Source organism: Mustela erminea, chromosome X, assembly GCF_009829155.1.
Source record: "Mustela erminea isolate mMusErm1 chromosome X, mMusErm1.Pri, whole genome shotgun sequence".
Classification (NCBI taxonomy): domain Eukaryota; kingdom Metazoa; phylum Chordata; class Mammalia; order Carnivora; family Mustelidae; genus Mustela; species Mustela erminea.
The window spans coordinates 10,776,607-10,801,685 of record NC_045635.1 but is presented as its reverse complement, the minus strand read 5'-3'; the positions used below and the strand labels follow the sequence as shown (position 1 = coordinate 10,801,685).

At 41.1% G+C, this 25,079-nt stretch overlaps 2 protein-coding genes across 3 annotated transcripts in view; one reads left to right on the top strand and one right to left on the bottom strand.

Moving 5' to 3' along the window:
• Positions 1-25,079, top strand: part of FANCB (FA complementation group B) — a 367,435-nt gene that overhangs the window by 184,467 nt on the left and 157,889 nt on the right. The gene's annotated exons all lie outside the window — the stretch shown is intronic.
• The window catches only part of GLRA2 (glycine receptor alpha 2), a 180,614-nt gene that overhangs the window by 32,080 nt on the left and 123,455 nt on the right, over positions 1-25,079 (bottom strand). For both annotated transcript variants that reach the window (XM_032331174.1, XM_032331175.1), the window contains exon 8: positions 6,375-6,524. In XM_032331174.1, the coding sequence (XP_032187065.1) occupies positions 6,375-6,524 (150 nt within the window). The remainder of the gene's footprint in view (positions 1-6,374; positions 6,525-25,079) is intronic.

The window sequence follows — 25,079 nt, the reverse complement described above, 5'->3', positions numbered from 1 at the left end:
CTCCCTGTTAGTGCGCGCGCGCACGCTCTCTCTCTCTCTTTCAAATAAAATCTTTAAAAAAAATTAAAATAGTGTTTTTGTTTTAACAGGCTACAACCCATTAGGGTGTGTGAGAATTTAGTGGTTCATGCCTAGCTGGGACAGAACTAGAGCATGGTGAGGCCTCAGGTGCAAAGTGTAAGGGGTGCCACAACCCCAGTGCTCCAGGTCAATCTTTTCATGCAAAAACTTCATTGTTAGTGAACAAAATCCAGGGTGAACAAAATACCAAATTTCTGATAAAACCAGCATCTAACCCTGTACTTCTGTGCTCACCTCACTTGCCTTACCCTAATCCTATCTGTACTTAAAAAACTGAATAGACCATTAGAGTGCATTAGAGGTGTTTGTTTCAAGTATGTCTATGACTCAGAGAGAGAGAGACTGGATCATAATGTAAGATCTAAAATGCGAAGTCTGAGCAGTAGCAGTTGAGGTCAGGGACTCTGGAACCAGACTTCCGTGTGGCTTTGGGCATTTTGCTTAATCTCTCTTCGCTTTAGTTTTCTCACCATCTGTAAGATGGAGATAAGAATACTGCCTTCATTATTGACGGGATGACCACATAATTTACCCAAACAAGGGCAATTATGAGAGTGGAAAATGGCCTAACAGATAATACAACTCTCTGATTTTATTACAAAATAAAAATGCATTCTAAAACAAAGTTATCCTGCAAAAATGACAGAAACATTCAGCTGTGAACTCTCCAGAGGTTCAACAGCAAGACTGCTCAGCCTCTGTTTTGTTTTTTTGTCCATTGGAACTATGATTTTCCACGTGTTCCACTGACCCCACCAAGTGGTGGCCTAGTGGTGTCATGGATTTTGTGTGCCATGTCATAGACCAAAGCTGACATCCCAAGTGGCCAGCAGGAGAGCAGTGCCCCCTTACTGACAAAGGCCAAAAGAAAGACTCCTTTATCCCCAGTCTCTTGTGTCCAAGTGTACTCCATTTTGATATCAGCAAGCTCCCCTTGAGTTATCCTGAAAAGAGAGTGATATGGCATTGCTTCTGGAAAGAAGCCAGAGATAGGGACGGTTATGTTTAGATTTTACAACATGTTAAAGTGAGAACTCGTCCACTGTACATGTGCGCCCCCATCCCAGAAGATGACGGCAAGACAGAAAACGGATATAGAGGTCGACCACAGCCATTTCATTTTGTTTCAAGGCAACTATTAACAATTTGTTTAAAATGAATAATCCATAACAAATGCTAAATTACACCAAGGCAGCAGGACAATATGCAAGAGCAGGACTTTGCACAGTAAGCTGGGCCGTATGATCACAGTACTCATCTAGTCGTTGTGGGGATTAAACCAATTACTGTATGGAAGTTGCCTAAAACAGCGCCTCATATACAGTAAGCCTTCAAGCAGCGTTAGCTCTTATTACCATTTTTTTTTTCTAAACGTGGTTCAGACTTAAAATACTTAATGTGCTGCCTTAGAGAAAACAGATGCCATTTTTCTAAGGTGCACATAATTGGAAATGTCTCCTAACGTTCCCCCCCCCCGCCATATTTAATTGTCAATGAAAATAAGAGCCTTGACTGCAAAGGTCCAAACATGATTTGTTTTGTTTCCCACCTCCTTCTCACATCTTAAATTTGTTAATTAAGCCTTGGATTTTGAGTGGCCATTTTGAGATGCATAGTCAAACTCCAGAATATCTCCATGCAAAACATCTAAACTTGGATTTCTCAACAAAGCAGTGACTACGGATGCCAGCTGGCATTTCTAAGGAGTCTCCCCCTAATGTCCACCACCGTCTGCCATCTCAGGTGTCTTTCTTGCTCCACTTTGCTGTGCCCAAACGATCTTGCTTTCTTCCTTACTTGACCCCAGGTCCTCTGGAACTGAAGTCGAGCTCATTCGACTTCACCACTGGTTTCCTTCATCACTGATGTCATCTACCAGCCTCCATCCCTTAGTAGTTGATAACTTTAGGAACACTTTCATTATCAACTCAATACCCATGAATGCCACCTTTTGTGGAGGGTCTTCCGTAATCAAATGGATAATTGGCTCCATCACTGGCCTTCTAATTCCTGGACTGCCTCACCGTCAATTTTTCCTCTGCTGGACCTTGGCCATGTACTCACAGTCATACCCTTATCCTTGTCTTTACTTCCTGTGAAATCTTGATTTTTGAGCATTTCTTTCTCCCACTCACCACTGGCTCCTGTCCTTCCCACACAGCTATTTTAATATTCTTATTTCAGCATTTCATTGACCTCAGTGAAATGGACACTCTGTGTGTAGCCAGTGTCTCCTACATGTTCTCACTTTACCTACCTTAGACTCCCTGGTTCATCACTACCAGTCCCTCCAAGCACCCTTAACTCCCCTGGTCTCCCTCCCACTTTCCCTTCCTCTCCTCCAGCTCCTCAATTGTCTTTTTTAAACCTACAGTGTTTTATTAGTTTCACATGTACAATGTAGTTATTCAACAATTCCATACATCACCCAGAGCTCATCATGACGAGTGCACTCCTTAAACCCCATCACTTATTTTACCCATCCCCCCCACCCACCTCCCTTCTGATAACCATCAGTTCGTTTTCTATAATTGAGTTTATTTCCTGCTTGGTCTCTCTCTTTCTTTTTCCTTTGCTCATTTGTTGTTTCTTAAATTTCATATATGAGTGAAATTATATGGTATTTGTCTTTCTCCAACTTCTTTCACTTAGCATAATACTCTCTAGCTCCATCCATGTCATTGCAATTGGCAAGATTTTGTTATTTTTATGGCTGAATAATATTCCTGTGTGTGTGTGTGAGAGAGAGAGAGAGAGAGAGACCTTTTTTTTTAATCTATTCATCAATCAATGGGACACAGGCTGTTTCCATATCTTGGCTAATCATACTGCTATCAACATAAAGGCTCATGTATCCCTTTGAATTGGTATTTTTGTATTCTTTGGGTAAATACCCAGCAATGCAATTGCTGGATTGTAGGGTGGTCCTATCTTTAAGTTTTTGAGGAATCTCCATACTCTTTTTCATAGCGACTGCACCCGTTTGCAGTCCCACCAACAGGGCACAAGTATTCTTTTTTCTCCAAATCCTCGCCAACACCTGTTTGTTTCTTGTGTTGTTGAATATCTATTCTCTTCAAGCTATTCCAAAAAATAGAAAGAGAAGGAAAGCTTCCAAATTCATTCTATGAGGCCAATATTACCTGGATACCAAAACCAAATAATGACACCCCTAAAAAAGAGAACTACAGGCCAATATCCCTGATGAACATAGATGTAAAAATCCTCACCAAAATACTAGCAAACGGAATTCAACAATACATTAAAAAAATCATTCACCATGATCAAGTGGGATTTAATTTGGGTTTGTAAGGGTGGTTCAATATTTGCAAATCAATCAATGTGATACATCAATAAGAGAAAGGATAAAAACCATATGATCATTTCAATAGAGAAAAGACATTTGACAAGGCACAACATCCATTCATGACTAAAAAAAAAAAAAAAAAAGAAACCAACAAAGTAGGTTTAGAGGGAACATACCTCAACCTAATTAAGGCCATCTATGAAAACCCACAGCTGACATCATCCTCAATGAGGAAAAAGTAAGAGCTTTCCACTTGAGGCCAGGAACAAGACAAGGATGTCTATTCTCACCACTTTTATTCAGCACATTACTAGAAGCCCTAGCCACAGTAATCAGACAGCAAAAAGAAAGAAAAGGCATCCAAATCGGTAAGGAAGAAATAAAAAGCAAAACTTGCACTATTTGCAGATGACATGATACTATATAGAAAATCCAAAAGACTCCACCAAAAAAAGCCCCAAAACTGCTAGAAGTGATAAATGAATTCAGTAAAGTCACAGGATACCAAATCCACGTACAGAAATCTATTGCACTTCTATACACCAATAATGAAGTAGCAGAAAGCAAAATTAACTAATCCCATTTACAATTGCACCAAAAACTGTAAGTAGCTAGGAATAAACCAAACCAAAGAGGTGGGAGATCTGTACACTGAAAACTAAAAACCACTGATGAACGAAATGGAAGATGACACAAAGAAATGGAAAGACATTCCATGCTCATAGATTGGAAGATTTCTACAATAGCCTCTTAACTTATCTGTTGCTGCTATGCTTGACCCCATGGACCATCCACTTGATATCCTGGTATTTGCTATGCTGAAACTAATTTGTGGATTCCAGTTAGTTAGCATAAAATCCATTATACTGGCCTGCAAATTCCTATATGAATCTGAAATCACCTATTCCTCCAACCTCGTGTTACTTTCTCCTGCCTGCTCTAAGTACTGCTCAGGTTTCTGCAAACCTATAATATGACTCACCTGGGACTCTTGTGAAAAGTACTAATTCTTAGTGACCTTCCCTTGCAGACTCTGATTCGTAGGTTTAGGAATCTATATGAGAATCTACTTTTTTTTTAAAGATTTTTATTTATTTATCTGACAAACAGATTACAAGTAGGCAGAGAGGCAGGCAGAGAGAGATGGGGAAGCAGGCTCCCCGCTGAACAGAGAGCCCGATGCGGGGCTCGATCCCAGGACCCTAAGATCATGACCTGAGCCGAAGGCAGAGGCTTTAACCCACTGAGCCACCCAGCACCCCGAGAATCTACTTTTAACAAGCTCTTCATGTGACTCTTATCATAAGATACAGACAGAACCTAAGAATCTTCCACATAGCATTCCAAGGAAATCCTATCAATTATTTAGAATTGGGAAGCAAAATGAAACTCATTTTCCATTTTTGGTCCAGGAGAATATACAGTCAGTGGCCATCTACTATACTAAGCCATGGAATTCTGGGAATGCAGTTTATGTGCCAAAATGCCCTCATATTCCCATAATTTTCTGGGTGGCACAAGTGCCACTTTGTGCAGACTCCTGTGGATGAGGTTGAAGAAATGGTTATCATCAACAAGGGGGCAAGGAGGAGAAAGTAGAGAAAGGCTTGATGCTCAACAATGTACAAAAAAAGGAATGTGTCTGTCTCCCTGGGCTGTGGTAGGACAAAATATTCCTAAAAGGTGGAGAAGAGAAACAGGACAACCAGCCAGATACCAGTATAGAATATGTGCGAGAAACATTTTGGTAGGTGAGGTTAAGACTCCGTGAGCTCATAGGCATACAAGCTCCTCAATGCAACCAAAATCTAAACCACAATAAACATTTAGCTTTGCAACTAGGTATTTGCAAGCGTTAAGATTGACAGTGTAACTTTTTTGTTTTGTTTTGTTGCAACAGAGTAGTATTTAACTATGGCTTTAATAACAAGTTTAATTTCTTAAATTTTAGGGGAACTGTCATTTCCTGTATATAAAATTTTAACTTCAGTCGTCTAGTGACATAGTTACAGGCTCTGGGATCCTCCATATCAAAGGACATGTTTTTCTCCCAGAATCTGTAACTGAAACCGAAAACTGCAAGCCTCCTGGTGTCTCGTATGAAATTGGATCACAAGCCAGAGTAGTGCTTTTCCAACATGTACAGACACTGAAATTCCCTGGGTGGGAACTTCAGAAACCCTGACTCCTGTGCCCCATCCCAAGACTGGGATTTAATTGCTGTTGGGTGTGGCCAAAGTGTGGGATTTTTAAAGATCTGCAGGCTATTTAAATGGGTAGGCAAGTTTAGGAACTGCGGAGTAACTGATTTTGAGCATCTATTTGAAACCTCAAACATGGCTGTGATCGTATAGTGGTTAGTACTCTGCGTTGTGAAACCTCAAACATATGGATGGTGTAGAATTTGGGTTTATACACTAAGTTTAAGTCGAGATGATGAGATCAGTTTGACTAGATTTATCAAGTTGTAACCAACCCGGTTAGGGACCTTATTTACATAAAACCAGAGCAACTGATGAGAAAGTCAGTTAAGGCAGTTATGTACACAAGGTCACATACACACAAATTATTAATGTTCAGAACAACAGGATTTTAAAGCAGTTGTGTCAAATTGAGTATATATCTCCAATTAGAGTTGATAGATAAAACACAGGGCTCCCAGCTAAATCTTAATTTCAGATCAACAAATAATTTATTAATGTAAGTATCTCCCATGCAATACTTGTGACATCTTTCTACCAAATGCTATTTGTTGATCTAAAATTCAAGCTTAACTGCATGCCTCATGTTTTTATTTGCTAAATGCGACAACCCTGGCCCAATTTTAAAGGACTGACCTGAGCACTAATTCAGTATTGTAGGACACCTCAGGACCAAAAGGAACCTTAGCCTCTTACTTATTATGTATTCTCATTTCTGAATTCCATTGCCTCGGTAACTACGTCAAGCTCTACCTGACTTTGTCTGTGCTAAAGATCAGCTGTACCTTATTCTGTCTCTTCTGTCTTCTCCGGAGCCGCAGAAACTCCTTGTGTTGCCTGGAGACAAAGTTCACTGCTGCATACTCCAGCAAGGCCGCAAACACAAACAGAAGGCACACCGCCATCCAGATGTCAATCGCTTTCACATAGGAGACCTGGAAGAGAGAGAAAGAGAGAGGAGGGGGGCACTGTGAAAAGTTGTGGAGAAATCGGATTCCTTGTGTTGTAAGAAGCAGAATACCTCATTTTCCTTCATCAAGGATTTTCTCTCCTTTCCTTAAGAGAGTGCTTAAGCATTTTCCATTCTGCTTGCAGGCTTGGGACTGAGCAGTAAAAATGACATGCCCTTTGCCCCAGGCCCTTGTTCCATCTCTCTCAGTCTAGCCCATCTGCTCAAGTAGCCTCATCCTTGAGACCAGCTCCAAAGATGACTATAAGAATTTCCTTAGTGGAAAAAAAAAAAAAACACCAAAATTTTGAACCTGTTTATTTCTTTCCATTTTTTCCCTTAATATTTAAAAACTACTATAATTAAGGGGCGCCTGGTTGGCTCAGTGGGTTAAACCTCTGCCTTCGGCTCAGGTCATGATCCCAGGGTCCTGGGATCAAGCCCCACATCAGGCTCTCTGCTCAGCAGGGAGCCTGCTTCCTCCTTTCTCTCTGCCTGCCTCTCTGCCTGCTTGTCATCTCTCTCTGTCAAATAAATAAATAAAATCTTTTAAAAAAAGAAGCTACTATAATTAAGGTAATCCCAAAACCTGGATGAAAAATAAATTATGTGTGGTTTGGGGCCCTTCCAATAGCCATTGGTAATTTCCATCATTCTATTGATCCTGACAATGAATACCCACTTCTAAATTCTTTTAAGCTATCACAATTAAAAAATATCCAACCCAAATAAAACATCAAGGCTCTGGTCTTGGGAAGGGATCTGGTTAAAAAGCAAATTTTATTACACTTCAGTGGTTGGCTGAGTGTTTAGTATACCTTAACATTTGAGAAATGGGATTCTGGAAGCAAACAGGTTTTACTTGTAATGGAAAGTGCCCCTCATCTCACCTCATTTCCACTTATTTTTAAAAATTACTAGATGGTGTTGTAACCTCCTAGACCCCAGACTACAAAGGATGCTTATCAAACTGTTAGCTGAATGTGTACTATCTAACTCTGAAATTTTTTAAAAAAGATTTATCTAGTTGAGAGAAAGAAAGGGAAAGCACACAAGCATTGGAAGGGCAGAGGAACAGGGAGAGAAGCAGACTTCCTGCTGAGGGGGGAGTTGCTGAAGGACTCAATCCTAATGAGCCTGAGATCATGACCTGAGCCAAAACCAAGAGTCCGACGCTTAGCCAACTGAGCCTCCCAGGCACCCCTAGATCTAACTTTTAAATAGGGTTTCCAAATATTTTTGTATCAGCCACTGAGTGTTTACCAACCAGTATTATAAAAATTTTTCAAAACTTTTTTTATTGTGAACATTAGTCACCATACAGTACATCATTAGTTTTTGATGTAGGGTTCCATGATTCATTGTTTGCATACAACCCCCAGTGCTCCTCCCCTCTAAAACCCTCAGTTTGTTTCCCAGAGTCCACAGTCTCTCATGGTTCACCTCCCACTCCAGTTTTCTCCCCCTTCATTTTTCCCTTCTCCTAATGTCCTCCATGCTATTCCTTATGTTCCACAAATAATTGAAACCATATGATAACTGTCTTTCCCTGCTTGACTTATTTCACTTGGCATAATCCCCTTCAGTTCCATCCCTGTTGATGCAAAAGTTGGGTATTCTTCCTTTCTGATGGCTGAGTAATATTCCATTGTGTATATGGGCCACATCTTCTTTATCCATTCATCTATTGAAGGGCATCTTGGCTCTTTCCACATTTTGGCTATTGTGAACATTGCTGCAGATGACATAATGCTCTATGTGGAAAACCCAAAAGTCTCCACCCCCCAAATTACTAGAACTCATACAGCAATTCAGTAATGTGACAAGATACAAAATTAGTGCACAGAAATCAGTTGCTTTCTTATGCACTAAAAATGAAACTGTAGAAAGAGAAATTAGAGAATTGATTCCACTTACTATAGCACCAAGAACTGTAAGATACCTAGGAATAAACCTAACCAAAGAGGTAAAGGATCTATACTCGAGGAACTGCAGAACACTCATGAAAGACACTGAAGAAGACATAAAAAGATGGAAGAGCATTCCATGCTCATGGGTCAGAAGAATAAAACATTGTTAAAATGACTATGCTGCCCAGAGCAATCTATACTTTCAACACCATCCCAATCAAAATTCCAATGGCATTTTTTAAAATGCTGGAACAGACAATCCTAAAATTTGTATGGAACCAGAAAAGACTCTGAATCACCAAGGAAATGTTGAAAAATAGAGCTGGGGGCATCACGTTGCGTGATTTCAAGCTATATTACAAAGCTATGAATACCAAGACAGCATGGTAGTGGCACAAAAACAGACACATAGACCAGTGGAACAGAAAAGAGAGCCATGATATGGACCCACAAGTCTATGGTCAAATAATCTTCGACAAAGTGGGAAAAAATATCCAGTGGAAAAAAGACAGTCTCTTCAATAAATGGTGCTGGGAAAATTGGACAGCTATGTATAGAAGAATGAAACTCGACCATTCTCTTACACCATACACAAAGATAAACTCTAAGTGGATGAAAGACCTCAATGTGAGACAGGAATCCATCAAAATCCTGGAGGAGAACATAGGCAATAACCTCTTTGACTTGTTTCAAGTCACAACAACAAGCAACTTGTTTCAAGACACATCTCCAAAGGCAAGGGAAACAAAAGCGAAAATGAACTCTTGGGACTTCATCAAGATAAAAAGCTTCTGCACCACAAAGGAAACAGTCAAAACAAAGAGGCAACCCACAGAATGGGAGAATATATATGCAAATGACACTACAGACAAGGGGCTGATGTCCAAGATCTATAAAGAACTTCTCAAAGTGAACACTCAAAAAACAGATAGTCAAGTCAAAAAATGGGCAGAAGACATGAGCAGACACTTCTCCAAAGAAGATCTACAAATGGCTAACAGACACATGAAAAAGTGTTCATCATCATTAACCATCAGGGAAATTCACTATTGGGTATTTACCCTAAAGATACAAACGTAGTGATCCAAAGGGGCACATGCACCCGAATGTTTATAGGGAAATTCAAATCAAAACCACATTGAGATACCACCTTACACCAGTTAGAATTGCAAAAATCAATTAAGACAAGAAACAACAAATGTTGGAAAAGTTGTGGAGAAAGGGGAACTCTCTTACACTCTTGGTGAGAATGCAAGTTGGTGCAACCACTTTGGAAAGCAATGTGGAGGTTCCTCAGAAAGTTAAAAATAGACCTATCCTATGGCCCAGCAATTGTACTACTGGGTATTTATCCCAAAGATACAAATGTAGTAAAAAGAAGGGCCTTATGCACCTCAATGTTCATAGCATTTTATCTATATTTTCTAACCATTATAACAACTGTATTGCCCCCAATTTCTGATGAGGAAACTGGAGTAGAGAAGGGTTAAATTATTACTCAAGGTCACAGAGCTAGTTAAATGGCAGAACTAAGATTGGAATTGCATACCAGTCTGACTGGTGGATTTCCTTTCCACACAAGTACAAACACACTACTAGGATTATACAGTTTATATCTTACATTTCTCTTTGACCTTTAGAGTGAGTATTTCTTACATCATTTAACTTTCTTCTAAATCATGCTTGCTTAATGGTCCAGACCATGATGAATCATTTTGTATTACAGGGCAGCTAGGCGATTTGTAGTTCTATTGTTTGCTGCTATAAACTTTGGGGCTATGAATATTCTCCCCCCCTCAAAATATTGGCTGTATCTCTGATTATTTTTCAGATCAGTTTTTAGAGTGGGATTATGGGAATAAATGATAAGAAAACTGGCTTCTGACTTGGGAAGTTAATAGCAACACGGCGGGTATAAAAGCAGAGGCTCTAGAGTGAGATGCCCAAATAGAGGACAATACCCTGTTCCTGACTAACTCTATCATTTTGCCAAATTGTTAAACCTCTTCCTGCTTCCCATCCTTGTCTGCATAATAGGGACAATAATACCTATCTCAGAACTATGTGGTGAAGATCACTTAATATGTGCAAAGTGCTTCAAATAGTATCTGTCATAGAATAAGTGCTATATAAATGTTTGCAATTATTTGTCTACATAAGGGTGTGATTTTGTTAATGGAGAAATTTTGGAAAAGACAGAAAGATCAAGGAAAATTTTTTTAAAAATCACCTATGATCCTAATATATTCCAATTATTATTTTTAAGGTTACCACCTGCTTTATACTATTTGTCTCAGTCAGCCTGATCTACTGGTCAGTCCCACACATGTTGTGACAAAGTGGCCCAGCACTTTCTCATTTCCAGCACTTTGAATAGATCACCCTTCCTACCTGAGATGCTCAGTCTCATTCTTTCTGATTAACAGAATCCTTCAGGACTTGACTCGGGAGCCAGCTCGTCTGGGAAGCCTCTCCAACCTTCTTACTTTCTCCCATCTGGTTTAGGAGCCATTTTTCTTTGCTCTTTCATCATTCTCTGTTGAACCTGTCCCTTCTTACTCCATGAACTTCCCTGGCCCCACCACTAGACCATAAGCAAGTTATTTATTCATTTTTTTGAACAGGCTCTGTGTATTATTAAATCTCTGTATCACCAGCACAGGACCTAGCAAATAATGAGTAAGCATTAGATATGTGGAATGGATGGATAAAGCAATGATCGAATGACAATAGGAATGACAGAAGTATCGGGCCATCTTTCCATCTCTGTATTAAATTTCAACAATTCTACGCTATGTAACATTACCCACACTTGCATGTATTTGATATTTCTAGGAGTAGACTGTCAGTGCATTTTAATTCTCTCAGCGCACTTAGCATGCCTGGAATGTTTCTTCCCTTAATAAGCAGTCATTTGTCTCGTGTTTGCTCTTCTGGAGCAATCCTGTTCCCCTGTAATTTGTCTTAGATTTGCTCTTCTGGAGCAATCCTGTTCTCCTGTAATAATGGAACATTACCAATCACAGCATTCCCAGTTATATATTATTCAGAAGGCCCGTAAATGTTTTAAGATCCAATAATGAGAGGTATTTGTCAGTGCCTGGTAAATGTCCATACCACAAGCGAAGTCCAGTAGAGCTGACCGTCATTCCTCCCCTTCGTGGTGTTTACAGCATTTAGTAATTTGTAAACCTTTTCCCCGTCTCATTCTGGCCATCAGCAGGCCAAGCACGTATTTGGCTTCTTTTATAGCTGCTCATAAATGAGTCCTTTCAGTCTCTTAATCATTTTGGTTGGTCTCTGAGTTGCCTCCAAATCATGAACATCTTTCCAGCATTGAAGTGCTGGCATTAAATGCATTATTCACACGGATTTAGGGGGTGTTGTGAGACATCTATTACATATGATGTGATGCCCCTCGGTGCTGGTCTCTGAGGATTGAAATGCCTTTTTGCTGCTTTTACCCAGCTCTGAAGTCAGATTCGCTCTCTTTGGCTGCTAATCCCTAGACGTTGTTAGCTCACATCTTCTCCTGTCACATTCTTTTTATGATTCTTGGGCTTACATGATTGCTTCCTGAACTACTTTACTACAGTCTTGCAAAAAAAAAATAGTTTTCGAAGGTAATTAAGCTCTCAAAATGCTATTATGACTCACTGAGTTGGTATGTTTCCAGGCATATTTAATTCGGGAAAATAAACATTGAGGACCTACTATGTGGAAGGCACTGTAGCAGCTGATGGTGGGAGGTGGGGCGAAAGACACAAGGATAACTGAGATGCACATTGATACTTCCCAGTGGTCTTTCAGAGGACCCCATTTACACCGTGCTCCAGAAACTGTAATTCCCATGCGTCACGAAGCAGCGAATTATAGTCTATGGGTCAAGTCTGACCTACCACATGTTTTTATAAATAAAGTTTTATTGGAACACAGGCATACTCATTCATTTATGTATTGTCTACGGATGCTTTCACACTAAAATGGCACAGTTGAGTAGTTGTGACAGAGCCCATATGGCCTGCAAAACCTCAAATACTTACTTGGTGGTCCTTTACAGAAAACATTTGCTATCCCCTGACCTAGACTGTGGTGGTGTCTGATTTTTCCTGAGGTTATACATCATAGTAACACTGCCTGGTACTTGAGAAATTCATGGTCTACTGAGGGAGTCAATCATGTGCACATGTAACTGATACAAAGTAGATGGTCCCCTGTGCCAAGGTGAAAGAAAGACCAAGAGGCTGTTGGAATATGGGGAGGTTGATGTTGACAGGGAGGATCAGAAGAGGCTTCATTCTCCAGTGATGTGGCATTTGACTAACGGTTTGTGGAAAGCCAAGACTTCGGTGGGTAGAAAGAGCTAAAAAGCAAAGCCACAAAGATGGGAGGGTCAGTGGGCTTGGGGATAGTGAACAGCCTCGTAACCAGGATATGCTGCTAGGTACCTGGGAAGTGCAGGGTAGGGTGTGAACATATAGGCTGGGCCAGCACATGGAAGGCCAGGCCGAGGGGGTTGGGTTTCAGACTGCTTGTAAAGATAATCCGATGATGGTTTTGAAGTGGGTATAGATGTGTAAGTCCTTTTCTAATTATCCTGCTGTTTTTTGTCCTCAAAAGCCGGAGTCTTAGCAATAGCAGACATTTTCCCTCCTTACCAAAATTTGCCTTCCTTCCTCTTGCCACTTTCAACTCTGTGCAAGGCCTGTTCTCTTCCAAGCTTTCTAACAACATCTCTGAATCCTTTGCTGGATCTTCTTCTATTTGTAATTTGTGTTCCTTGAACTCTACCTCTTTAGTTTTCCCTCTATCTTCATGTGCTCAATGAATTCATCCACTCCTCTAGTTTTGTGTGTGTGTGTGTGTGTCCATCCTATAGCAGAGATTGGCCAAGTTCTCATGAATCCCACTTCGTTTTCCTGGGACACCAGTGAGAGATCTGCCACTTCAATTGGATCTCTAGTGCAATGTGGGCAGCAGTGCTCCTTCAGGTTGTTTTTCAGAGTCCACAGTCTCTCATGGTTCACCTCCCCTTCCAATTTCCCTCAACTCCCTTCTCTCCATCTCGCCTTGTCCTCCATGTTATTTCTTATGCTCCACAAATAAGTGAAACCATATGATAATTGACTGTCTCTGCTTGACTTCTTTCTCAGCATAATCTCTTCCAGTCCCGTCCATGTTGCTACAAAAGTTGTGTATTCATCCTTTCTGATGGAGGCATCATACTCCATAGTGTATATGGACCCCATCTTCCTTATCCATTCGTCCGTTGAAGGGCATCTTGGTTCTTTCCACAGTTTGGCGACCGTGGCCATTGCTGCTATAAACATTGGGGTACAGATGGCCCTTCTTTTCACTACATCTGTATCTTTGGGGTAAAGTTTTGAAGGGGCGGGTGGTGGGAGGTTGGGGGAGCCAGGTGGTGGCTATTAGAGAGGGCACGGATTGCATGGAGCACTGGGTGTGGTGCAAAAACAATGAATACTGTTATGCTGAAAAGAAATCTAAAAAAATAAAATAAAATAAAATAAAAAAAGAAATGCCCCTTCAGGGCCTCTAAAATCTCTCATGATGTCCTTATGATTTAACCCCTCTGCAACCGCCCTGGATGTCACTCGTTTCAGATAGCAGTGCCCAAAGATGGTAGAAGCCTTGATCCCTGGAAGACCCAGGGCCACCCACTATACAAGGGACTATAATTTGAGTGAGAAATAAACTTTCATTGTATTAAGCCACAGAGATTTCAGGATTTTGTGTTTCCAACGCTTCCAAATCCATCATTCAGTCCTGATCTCTCACCTCTCATTCCTGTGTTAATTCTAAAATGCCTACAGTTAGTATTTACAGAATCAAACTCATTAAACGCCCCTCCTTCCCTTTCATTTGCTTTTAATCATTCTTCCCACTAGCAAATGTGGTTTCACCATTGGTTCTTTTCTTGCCTTTATCTCTATTATTCAATCTGTTGTAAAAACTCAACGTTTCTTTCTGCAGAGCACCCTGGGGTTTACTCTTTTCTCTCCATTTTAAAGATGTCACTACAGCCCTGGCCATCCATACTTAAACCTGATTATTAAAACTTCCTGACTGAGCCCCCCGCTCCCTGTATTCAGTTCTTCTCCGTGGCAGTTTATCCTTTTGCTTCTGCTAGATTAAATTTAAAATGCCAATTACATTTTGCAGCACATCTGCTTAAGAACAGCCGAGGCTGCCTATTATAGGCTCTAGTATCCAAGATCTCTCACGGTGTGTGTCCACCCTAGTTAATCAATCTTATTCCACTCTTTCCTAACATGAACCTTGTACTTTGTTTAAGCAATTCTGCTTATCCCTGAGGGGGCCAACTCCATTCCTACTGAGAACACCAGTGGTTCACAAATGGGTGTGATTTTGCACCCCAGGAGACCTGTGGCGATGTCTGGAGATATCTGCAGTTGTCACAACCAGGGGGAGGTGCTTCTGGTGTCTGGGAGGCTGAGGACCAGAATGCTGCTAACTATCCTATAACACACAGAACAGCCCCCACAGTGAAGAATTATCCAGTCCCAAATGTCAATAATTCTGTGGTTGACAAACTCTGAGATGGAGAAAGCAAGAACTCCCCATGCCCAGGCATCTATATCTAGTCCAGTGGTTCCCCACTGGGGACAATATTATTCTGAGAAGACATTTGACCATGCCTGAAGATGTTTTTGGTCATCCCAACTGGCGAGTGGTGTTTTGTCACTGGCTTCTGGTAGTTAGAGGCCGGGGATGCTGCTATAAATGGCCAGCAATGCATAACACCATCTCCATGGCTTAGAATTTGCCAGCCCCAAATGTTAATAGTGTTAAGGTTGAGAAAACTTGGCCTATATATTTCTGCCAATGTAGAAACTCTTCCTGCCTTTCCTCTACCTGTTTACTTCCAGATAATTCCTCAAGGAGTAGCTCAAACTCCATCTCCAGAGTGATGCTTTCCCTGCCCATTCTAGTCCACAGTGGTCTTGCCAATCTTTAGGATTTGTGTTACACTTACAGTTAGGATTGTACAGTTTAGTCTTCGCTTCATGTATGCAAGTTTTATCCACCCAACTAAAGTGTATGATACTGGACGTTAAAGACCCAGTAATGTCTTTTGTATCTATGCCACCAAGGACAAGTCTTTGAGCATATCATAAGTGTCCCATAGTTTCTGTTGATTGACAGGTGATCCAAGCCATATATAAATTCAGATTCCTTTCACAATCAGTGCTTTATATGAAGGATCCACCTACCAAAACAAAAATGAGAACAACAAAAACTAAAAGGAAAAAATTAGCTTCAGTCTTTATAGGTGATAATATCCAGATTACTCTTTATTTATTTGCATTAAGGGAAAGAAGCATACGTATTAATTTCATGACTTTACAATTGATGTAGTTTGCAAACCTATTTTGTGAAAAAGTAGAGCTAGTCAAATGGGTTAGATTTTTGTGGCACTAAATAAACATTGATCTGGTATTCAAACACATCGCCTAGATGGTGGAGTTGATCTCATTGCTCACTTGTTTTGGCATCATGTTGACATTTCTTGGAGATGTTTTGCATCACTGTTCTTTTCAAGATTGTCTTGGCATTTTTTGAAAACTTGGGCAAGTTTTCTTTTTTTTTAAAAGATTTTATTTATTTGTCAGAGAGAGAGGGAGAGAGAGCGAGCACAGACAGACAGAATGGCGGGCAGAGGCAGTGGGAGAAGCAGGCTCCCCGCCGAGCAAGGAGCCCGATGTGGGACTCGATCCCAGGATGCTGGGATCATGACCTGAGCCGAAGGCAGCTGCTTAACCAACTGAGCCACCCAGGCGTCCCGGGCAAGTTTTCTTGAGTTAAATTTTTTATTAATGGTTTACTCAGATCCGTTTCAAAAGTGAAAATCAGGCTATGAATTTATTTACTTTAGTCCCATAATTTGTTTTGTTTATATTTGAAAACCTACACCATATTCCGTGTCATGAAGCTGGTTGCTTAGGGGTTAGGCCATTTTCTACCCAGGGTTTATCCTCTGCACAGAAGAGTGAATCATCATTGTATGATGTTTGTCTAGATGTCCATACAGCTTGGATGCCCTCTCCATCCTTCATGGGCAGGTCACTCTCCTGTGACAATTTGTCAACAAAAATATATCCATTCTCAGTTTCTAGACTGATCACAGAGAGCTATGACATTCCTCCAGCAGACAAGTAAGGAGGGTTAGTTATGAACACATATGGAGAGAAATTCCTTACAGTAGAGAAGAATCACAAATGACTATGATACTATTTTTTTAACTAGGCTCCATGCCTAGTGTGCAGCCCAACATGAGGCTTGTACTCACTGTGAGATCAAGACCTGAGCTGAGATCAAGAGTCAGACCCTTAATCCACTGAGCCACCCAGATGCCCCCCAAGTATTGTTTTTTAATAGAAAAGAGACCAAATGGATTCATAGGGCAATCTCAAAATACTGAGATATTTTTCTTTCTTTGAGTGGAATGGTCTCTCACACCCACCTGCCTGAGTCAATGTTTATTCTCAAACTGTACATATAAACCGTTGCTAAACCAGAATAGACACTTTTCTGCTATGTACCGTTCAATTGCTTCTTACCTAATTTAGAAGGCAAATTTTTAATTAACCCTTGTTAATGCAACTCTTAAAATGACAGATACCTGTTGGTCACAGTAACCTGACTTGCGCTTTCATCATGTGGAGCAGAAGTCTTTGGTAACTCTAATGAACTTGTGTTTCATCCACTGCCATGAAGTATACCACCACTCTCTCCATCCTCATTTTATGGGAGAAAATAATTTTATTAAATGCATGTCTAAATCTCATACAGCTGGTAATCAACCATAGAGGAAATGAGAAGTCTGGCTTCGACTTTCTGTTTTGACTCTTACCTACATTCAGTCACTGTAAAAATATCATCAGAAAAATATAGACAGTTGAATTAATCCTAGTGCCAAAGATTCATGGCGTTGTACAGTTTTGTCTTTATAATTTCATTGCCAAGTTGCCATTTTTGTTGCCTAATTAAAGAGCTCACATCTGCTGTTTAATGCCAGGAAAATCAGATTTCCTTGGCAGAGAGGAATGGGAGCAGCACCAAGTACTGAGCCCGTCACAATGTCACTACCCTTGCCCCATTTTCTCTCCATATCTTAAGCTCTTGCCGGGTTCTGGGTAGAATGTTGAATAAACACTCTTGCAAAGGTGTTGTTTGTAGAAACAGCCATTGGGTGGCAGTGCCTCCAAGGCTGGTATCTGCAGGAGACAACTAGAAAAAAATGGTACTCCTTAAATCACAAAACTTTCGTAAGGACAAGCCTGAACAACCTTCAGGGACCAATTCGTGTGTTGGGTGGCACACAGGCTGAGATAGCTGATTATTTCCAAGGAGGAGTAAGTTTCTCTCCATTATGGTGGTCAGCAGACTGTTCAAAGTAGCTTGCCAAAGCCTATGACCACGTTGAGTTTTTATGGGTGGAGAGGTTAAGGGAAGGGTAGAACTGCCAGGCCCAGAATAGATAAGGACTATTAGGTGGTATCCACTGTTAGAGGGACCAGAGGGATGCCCTGTGGCAAGGCACCCCCGAGTCTGTCAGCCTTCTGCCAACGTAGGCATTTGGGGAAGATGCCAAGGTGTGGAGGGAGCGGCCTCTGGAGGAAGAAGAAGCAGGACCAGGGGACATATGCTTCTCTGTGTTTGTGTTTGCACATGTCTTATCACATTCTCAGCTCTTGCCTGGAATACTGATTTCTCCCACAGTCTACTTCCTCAGTGCCACAAGGGCAGTACAGTACATTCTCAAACAAGGGCAGAAATGAGGAGGGAGTGGGACCTGGGAGAAAATTGCCCACTAATGAAAAAAAAAAAAGAGCCCCAGTGAAGAAAAGAGCCAATTCGATGATCTCAGTGTTAGAAAGACAACCAGCAGCTTTCTGGTATGTGTGTGTGAGGGTTAATAATGAAAGGATTCTCCACTTCACAGATTTTTGTGTGGTCAGTGTGTGTGTGTGTGTGTGAGAGAGAGAGAGAGAGAGAGAGAGAGAGAGAGAGAGAGATTGGGAAGACTATGAAGATGGGAAGAAAGAAAGGAAAGGAATAACTTCAGAGCCAAGCCAGCTTGGATTCAAATTCTAGCTGAATGACCAGTGAATTTGGGAAGATCTCTTAATCTGAGGAAACTTCCGTTTCCTCATACTGAAGTAGGGGCCCAAGGATTCCAGTGTCACGGGTTCCCTGAAGGACTGAATAAGACACTATATAAATCTTAACACTTATTTGGCAGATTGCAGACCCTCAGTCACACTGGTTGGCCAAGGATGAGCTCCTGAAGCCATTGTGAAACTCAAAACTTGCATATCTCAAGGCAGTTTTCCCAGGAGGAATAAATATAAAGTAGAATTTGTTATATTTCATGTTCTGTGCATGCATTAAGACCTTTTCTGTATTTTTACACAGCCCTATTTCAAATCCACATAAGCCAAGTTCACATAAAATGGAACCTCACTGTATCATGCTTAGTGAAATATGTCAATCGGAGAAAGAGAACGATCATATGATCTCCCTGATATGAAGAAGTGGAGATGCATCGTGGGGGGTTAGGGGGGTAGGAGAAGAATAAATGAAACAAGATGGGATTGGGAGGGAGACAAACCATAAGTGACTCTTAATCTCACAAAACAAACTGAGGGCTGCTTGGGGGAGGGGCAGTATGGAGAGAATGGTGGGGTTATGGACATTGGGGAGGGTATGTGCTGTGGTGAGTGCTGTGAAGTGTGTAAACCTGGCGATTCACAGACCTGTACCCCTGGGGATAAAAATACATTATATGTTTATAAAAGAATAATTTTTTTAAAAAAAAGATGAAAAAAAAAACTACCCAATAAAAATTACTTCCCTAATTTGCAAAAAAAAAAAAAAAAAAAAAATGGAACCTCACTGTAGTGAGTACAGGGCTTACACAGGGATAGAGGAATGTGTCACAGGAGTTGGTAGGTGCTGTTACCAAAACATGACAGCAAACCACCAAAAAGCAACAAAAAGCCTGCCACAGCACAGCTCTAGGAGTTCGCTCCATTGTAAAGATAAGGACACTTCAGTTGACTGACCAGCTACCACAATCTGATGGCCAAAGAGTGGTTGAGCTGTTCTTCCCATCTACCTGGCATGATTCCACACTCCTGCTTTTTTTGGCTCATGGACCCCTGTGGGAACCTCCCTCTCTGGGGAGTGAGGCAGGAGAATTACTCACAGGCTGTGATTTCACCAGATGACAACATCTGGTGTGAAAGAGAGGGGGAAAGGCACCTGCGGTAGGGCAGGCACCTAGGAAACGGCAGTACAGTCACGCCTGCAGCCGTGGAGACACTACGAACAGGAGAGTTTAAAGATGAGACATAACCACTCTGTTCTCAATTTGCTTTCTTGGTTGGCAGTCAGTGCTTTTTTCACTTCTTTATCTGTCCCCTTATCCACCCCACCCAGGTTCAAAGTTCAGCCTTGTGAGCAAGGAAGGAGAAGCGGGAGAAGGTTAGTAGAGAGAGTCCAGTCCTGTTCTTTGGACTAAGGCTGAGTGAAAGGCCTTGGAATGATGGTCAGGGTTTATCGTGACAAAGGTTTTCTCCAGCTTTCCATCTTGTGCTCCCCAGGGGGGAGGCTTGATGGGAGAGGGAGTATAGAAAAGCTGAGGCATCCCTACCTCCTAGACTGGACTTGTTGGCAGTGCTCCCTAGAGTAGGCTGAGGAGGCCAGATCAAGAAGGCAGCCCCCATCAAACATCTCACCCTGACCATTTCTGAAACTCAGAACATGGGAGCCAGTGGGCAGGCCGGTGCTGAATACATGCAGGCTTCTCATCGCCCCGCAGTAATCGTGATGGTGGACTCCTGATTCATGTCTACTTCTGAGACAATCAGTAGGTAGGAGCGGTGAGGAATGGCTGATTCTGGACTTTAAAATGGTGGCAGTCTTAGAAACCCAGCTCGACCGCAGTTACAGAGAAGCCACTTCCTCGAGAAAGCCTAGAATCCTTTCATGACTTCAGGGTACGAGAGACTTCTCCCAGTACAGACCATCCCCACAATGTATCTGAATCATCTGAGCGCTGGGATGCCATGTCCTGGGGATAGGAACAAGTGTTCTTTTGGTAGAGGGACAAAAACTATTCAAAGACTGTTTCACAGCTGAGGACATAGTGTGAGATGATAACTGAATGGCAGAGCCCACAGTAGCTGCGAAGTTTACCACCCAACCCCTGGCTCTGTCCTTGTACTTGCATGTGAGCTCACAGTGGAGGCAGCTGGCCAGTGGGCATGTGTCTATGATAGAAACTTGAGAGAAACCTTCCCTTCTTCGCTTGAGACTCTGAGCACTCCTGCCTGATGCTTGCTAACCTGAGGCCCCCAAAGCTGAGCAGCTGTGTACTGTTTCATAGCATTCAAAGTAAAACTGAAATGGAAAAATTCCAGGCCCCCATCAGTTTCCAGGTAGCATGTGGGGAGGAGAGAACAAGAAAAGGAGCTACAGTTCCATCCAGGGTTGAGAATGAACTGATACAAAAGCCACTGGCTGGGATGGTGATTTCAATTTTTGTTAGTGTAAATTACCAAAGAGCTGGCCTCTACGGTATCCAGTTCCTGTAGCCTCGCAGCTTTTCGATGCGATCAGCTCTATGGCTCTCTCCTCACCATAAAACCCAGAAGCACAAATCACCCACAAATAATTAGAGACTTATTTGCAATAGATACTAGCCTGCAGGAGTCTGTTAGTAATTAAAAAGAAATCCTACAGCCTCTTGAACAAAATGACAAAAATAGACGAGTGAGCTCTTTGAAGAAATAATAAAAAAACATCAGGAAGCATTATTATTATAGTTCAATATGGAAATGTACAGATGAGTAAAAACAATACATTGTAAACGTGAAAAGATTTTGGTAGGACTCATTGAGCACACCAGTTTCTAATATATCAGTTGTATCTCTCTGCTTCAGAGATTTATGAGCAATCTCAGTCCCTTGGGGGCAATCAATCCTGCAGGATTATAGAAACTCAGAGGAGGTAGCAGGGCTGTGATGGAGCGAACATTGAGAGGATGCCAAGGATGTGGCTTTTGGCTTTGCCACAGGCTGGCTTTGCTAACTGGATCTCACTGCTTTGCCTTTCTGGGCCTCAGTTTCCTTCTTAGAAATAGAAAAGGCTTGGACTTTAAGAATCTTTAAGGTTTCTGCTATTCTATGATTCTGTGACTCAAGGGAAAGAGAAAGTGATGAGAGAGGAAACCAAGTCAATAGCAGGATGGAAAATATTTGTGTGTGTAATACTGGGAATGGCAGATGCACTGAAATCACCAGCAAATTCCATGCAAAAGTCTCCTGTAAACAGTCAGCAACTTATCTCAGGCCCCTGAACCTCTCCGCTTCTCTGCCTAAGAGATTTTCCTGGTGCTTTAAGAACTTTTTTCTACTTGTATATGAGGAAGACTGGAACACTCTGAGGGGCAGCCCTCAACCATGCAGGAAGGGAAGTTGAGTTGACAGATAAAGACCTCAGATTTCCCATCTTTGGTGGGACAAGTCCAGTGAAAATTCTGTGTGGTTTTTCAGAGGATCCCCAGTAAGACGGAACCTTAGTTGCCCTCCATGATAACCAACTCAGTAATACACTTCACTGGCTTTTTCCTTTCCTTTTTTACACTCTCTACTCTCTCATTCATCCTTCCTGAGACCACCTCTCAAATGAACTGTCGCATCCAAATACTTGTTATAGGGCCCACGGTTTACTAAAACAAATGACCCAAACCTGAAATTAGATCAGGAAAGCCTGACACAAATATGGTGCCTGCCACATGAGGCACCATTTAGAACCAGCATGGCAGACCAACCAACCATAACTCCTCCTGAAAATTCCTTTCTTATTGATAAAAGCCCTTTATTTGGCTGGTTTGCCCATCATCAGTAGGAATGGAGTGTCCACACAGTTCAAAAACCAGTCTGGAGAAATATCAAATCAATTTGGGATCTATTACCCATACAATCTAACACCCATCATTTCTCTTTTTGTTCTAAACAGCTAGTTTTGAACTAATCAAATGAGAATTGTGTAACTACAACAAAAACTAATACTTCCTATCAATAATATGCAAGAGTTAGTCAGTACATACTAACCCTTTTGGGGTCAGGGAAATAATGAGAGCACCTTATTTGCAGAAACATAATCTGTTCCATTCTAGGGATGATATTTGTTAGGGAGATTGAGTCATAGCTCTATTTTGACCTATAAGGATGTACAAGTTATGAAGGTACAAATTTATCCTTTTGACAGGGCATCAGTTAAAAATGTTAGCACCATTACACTAAAAGACCAATGAAGACTTAGTTTTAATAGCAGCCCCCATTGATGCCTGCCTCCTGGTATTATAACCCACTCCCTTGACTGTGAACTGGACCTAGCATTTTGGTTCTAACAAATTGTGGCAAAAGTGATGGGATGTTACTTTCATTATTAGGATATAAAAGAGAGACTTCCATCTTGCTTGTACTTTCTTTCTTGTTGGCGTGCTCTCTCTGGCTCTTTTCATGTGCTGGCCTTTGTGGAGAGGGCTCCCTGGCAAGGAACTGAGCGTGGCACTCAATCAGCAGTCAGTGAAGAGCAGAGGCCTCTGTCCAACAGCCCAGAAGGAACTGAATCCTGCCAACAACCACATGAGTTGTCTCGGAAGTGGATTCTTCTCTAGTTGGGCCTTCATGTGAGACGGCAGTCTTAGCTGACACCTTGATTTTAGCCTCCTGAGAGACCCCAAGACAGATATCCAGTTTTTCCTGGATTTCTGATCCATAGAAAGTAAAGATTAAATTTTTGTTTAGGCCACTAAATTTGGTGTTGGTGTTGGTGTTGGTGTTGGTGGGGGGGGCTGGGGTAACTTGTTATATAATGATAGTTAATTGATACATGATGTCTTCAGGAGAGAGTAAGAGGGAGAAGAGAGAAGGAAAGGGAGATAAGTTGTTTTGGGCCTTGCAAAGTCAGAATTTGGTAAGATTTTGTGGCTTAGTTTTGAACTTTTAAAAGAGGGAAGTTTAGTTAAAAATAATAGCCAATTGGAAGGGGAGGTGAACCATGAGAGACTATGGACTCTGAAAAACAACCTGAGGGTTTTGAAGGGGGGGGGGTGGGAGGTTGGGGGAACCAGGTGGTGGGTATTAGGGAGGGCACGGATTGCATGGAGCACTGGGTGTGGTGCAAAAACAATGAATACTGTTACGCTGAAAAAAATAAATTAATTAAAAAAAAAGAAAAAAAAATAATAGCCAAGTTATCTGGAAGGATATAATTAGCATAAGAGAACAAGAACCATAACACATTCATTTTTAATCTATTCATTCAAGCAGGCTCCCTGCTTAAACATCTATAAAATAGCTATTCAAAATCAATTCATCTGTGTGGAGTCCAGGGGTCATCAACTACTGCCCTTGAGTTAAATCTGCCCTATTACTTTTCTTTGTAAATAAAGTTTAACTAGAATGTAGCCATACCCATTCATTTACATATTGTGTCTGGCTCTCCACTTACTACTTACAATGGTAGAGTTAAGTAGTTGCAATAGAGCTCTAACAGCTCAGAATGCCTAATGTATTTACTCTCTAGCCCTTTAGAGAAAAAAAAATTGTTGTGAATTCCCGAACTAATCATACATTGTAATTCAAGTAAATAATACCCAGGGTAGTCTAAGTTAATAAATTTTCTCTATGGTTTGATCAACATAGAAGGTACAACTAGATAATTCATACCCAAATATTCCATTGTAAGGGCTTTTTTTCTTCTGGTATCACAATATTCAATATTCAATTGAATTGAGAATTCAATATTCAATTCAATTGAGTATCTCAATTGAATAACAAATTCAATTTGTTATTGCTGTTGTGTATACAGATGTAGAGTCCCAAAATGAATTGCATATTTTTAGCAGTCAGTCAACAAATCCTAAATTTGTTCAATAGTTGATGGCCATGCACTCTACTCATACTATGTTGGCATGGTGGTAAAATCCATTTCCTCCAGTGTTTGACTTTGAGGGTCCAAATCAGGACTTACTTCTTTATAGCTATACATTTTGGGCAAGATACCTAATCACTCTGTGCCTCAGATTTCTCAGCTGAGAAATGGGGACAATAATGGGGCTGATCTCATAGGTTTGCTGTAACAATTGAGATATACATGAACCAACAAGGGGGTAATGCTTACAACTGGGCCTGGTACCTTTTAAATGCTCGAACATGTTAACTCTGATCATCACGGTGGAACTGACCTCTTGTACTGCCATCCTGCCATTAAAGTCAATGCCCTGAGTACTGCAAATTAGATTAATTAATAGTTTCATCCAATTTAAGATCTTCATTAAAATTAAATGTGGGAGTCAGTCTCATGTGACTCCTTCCTGGATGGAAGCACTTAAGAGATTTTGGGCAACTGCTATATCTTGAAATCAGTGCTATCAGTGAGTGACTAATTTTCCTGCCACTATTCTTGTTTTAGAATGACCTTTTGGCCTCAAATGGCTTGGTTTTACCTTTAAATCCCCAACTGTTTATTTTTAGAAAACTGCGCAGAATTATTCTTGCAGAATTTAGATA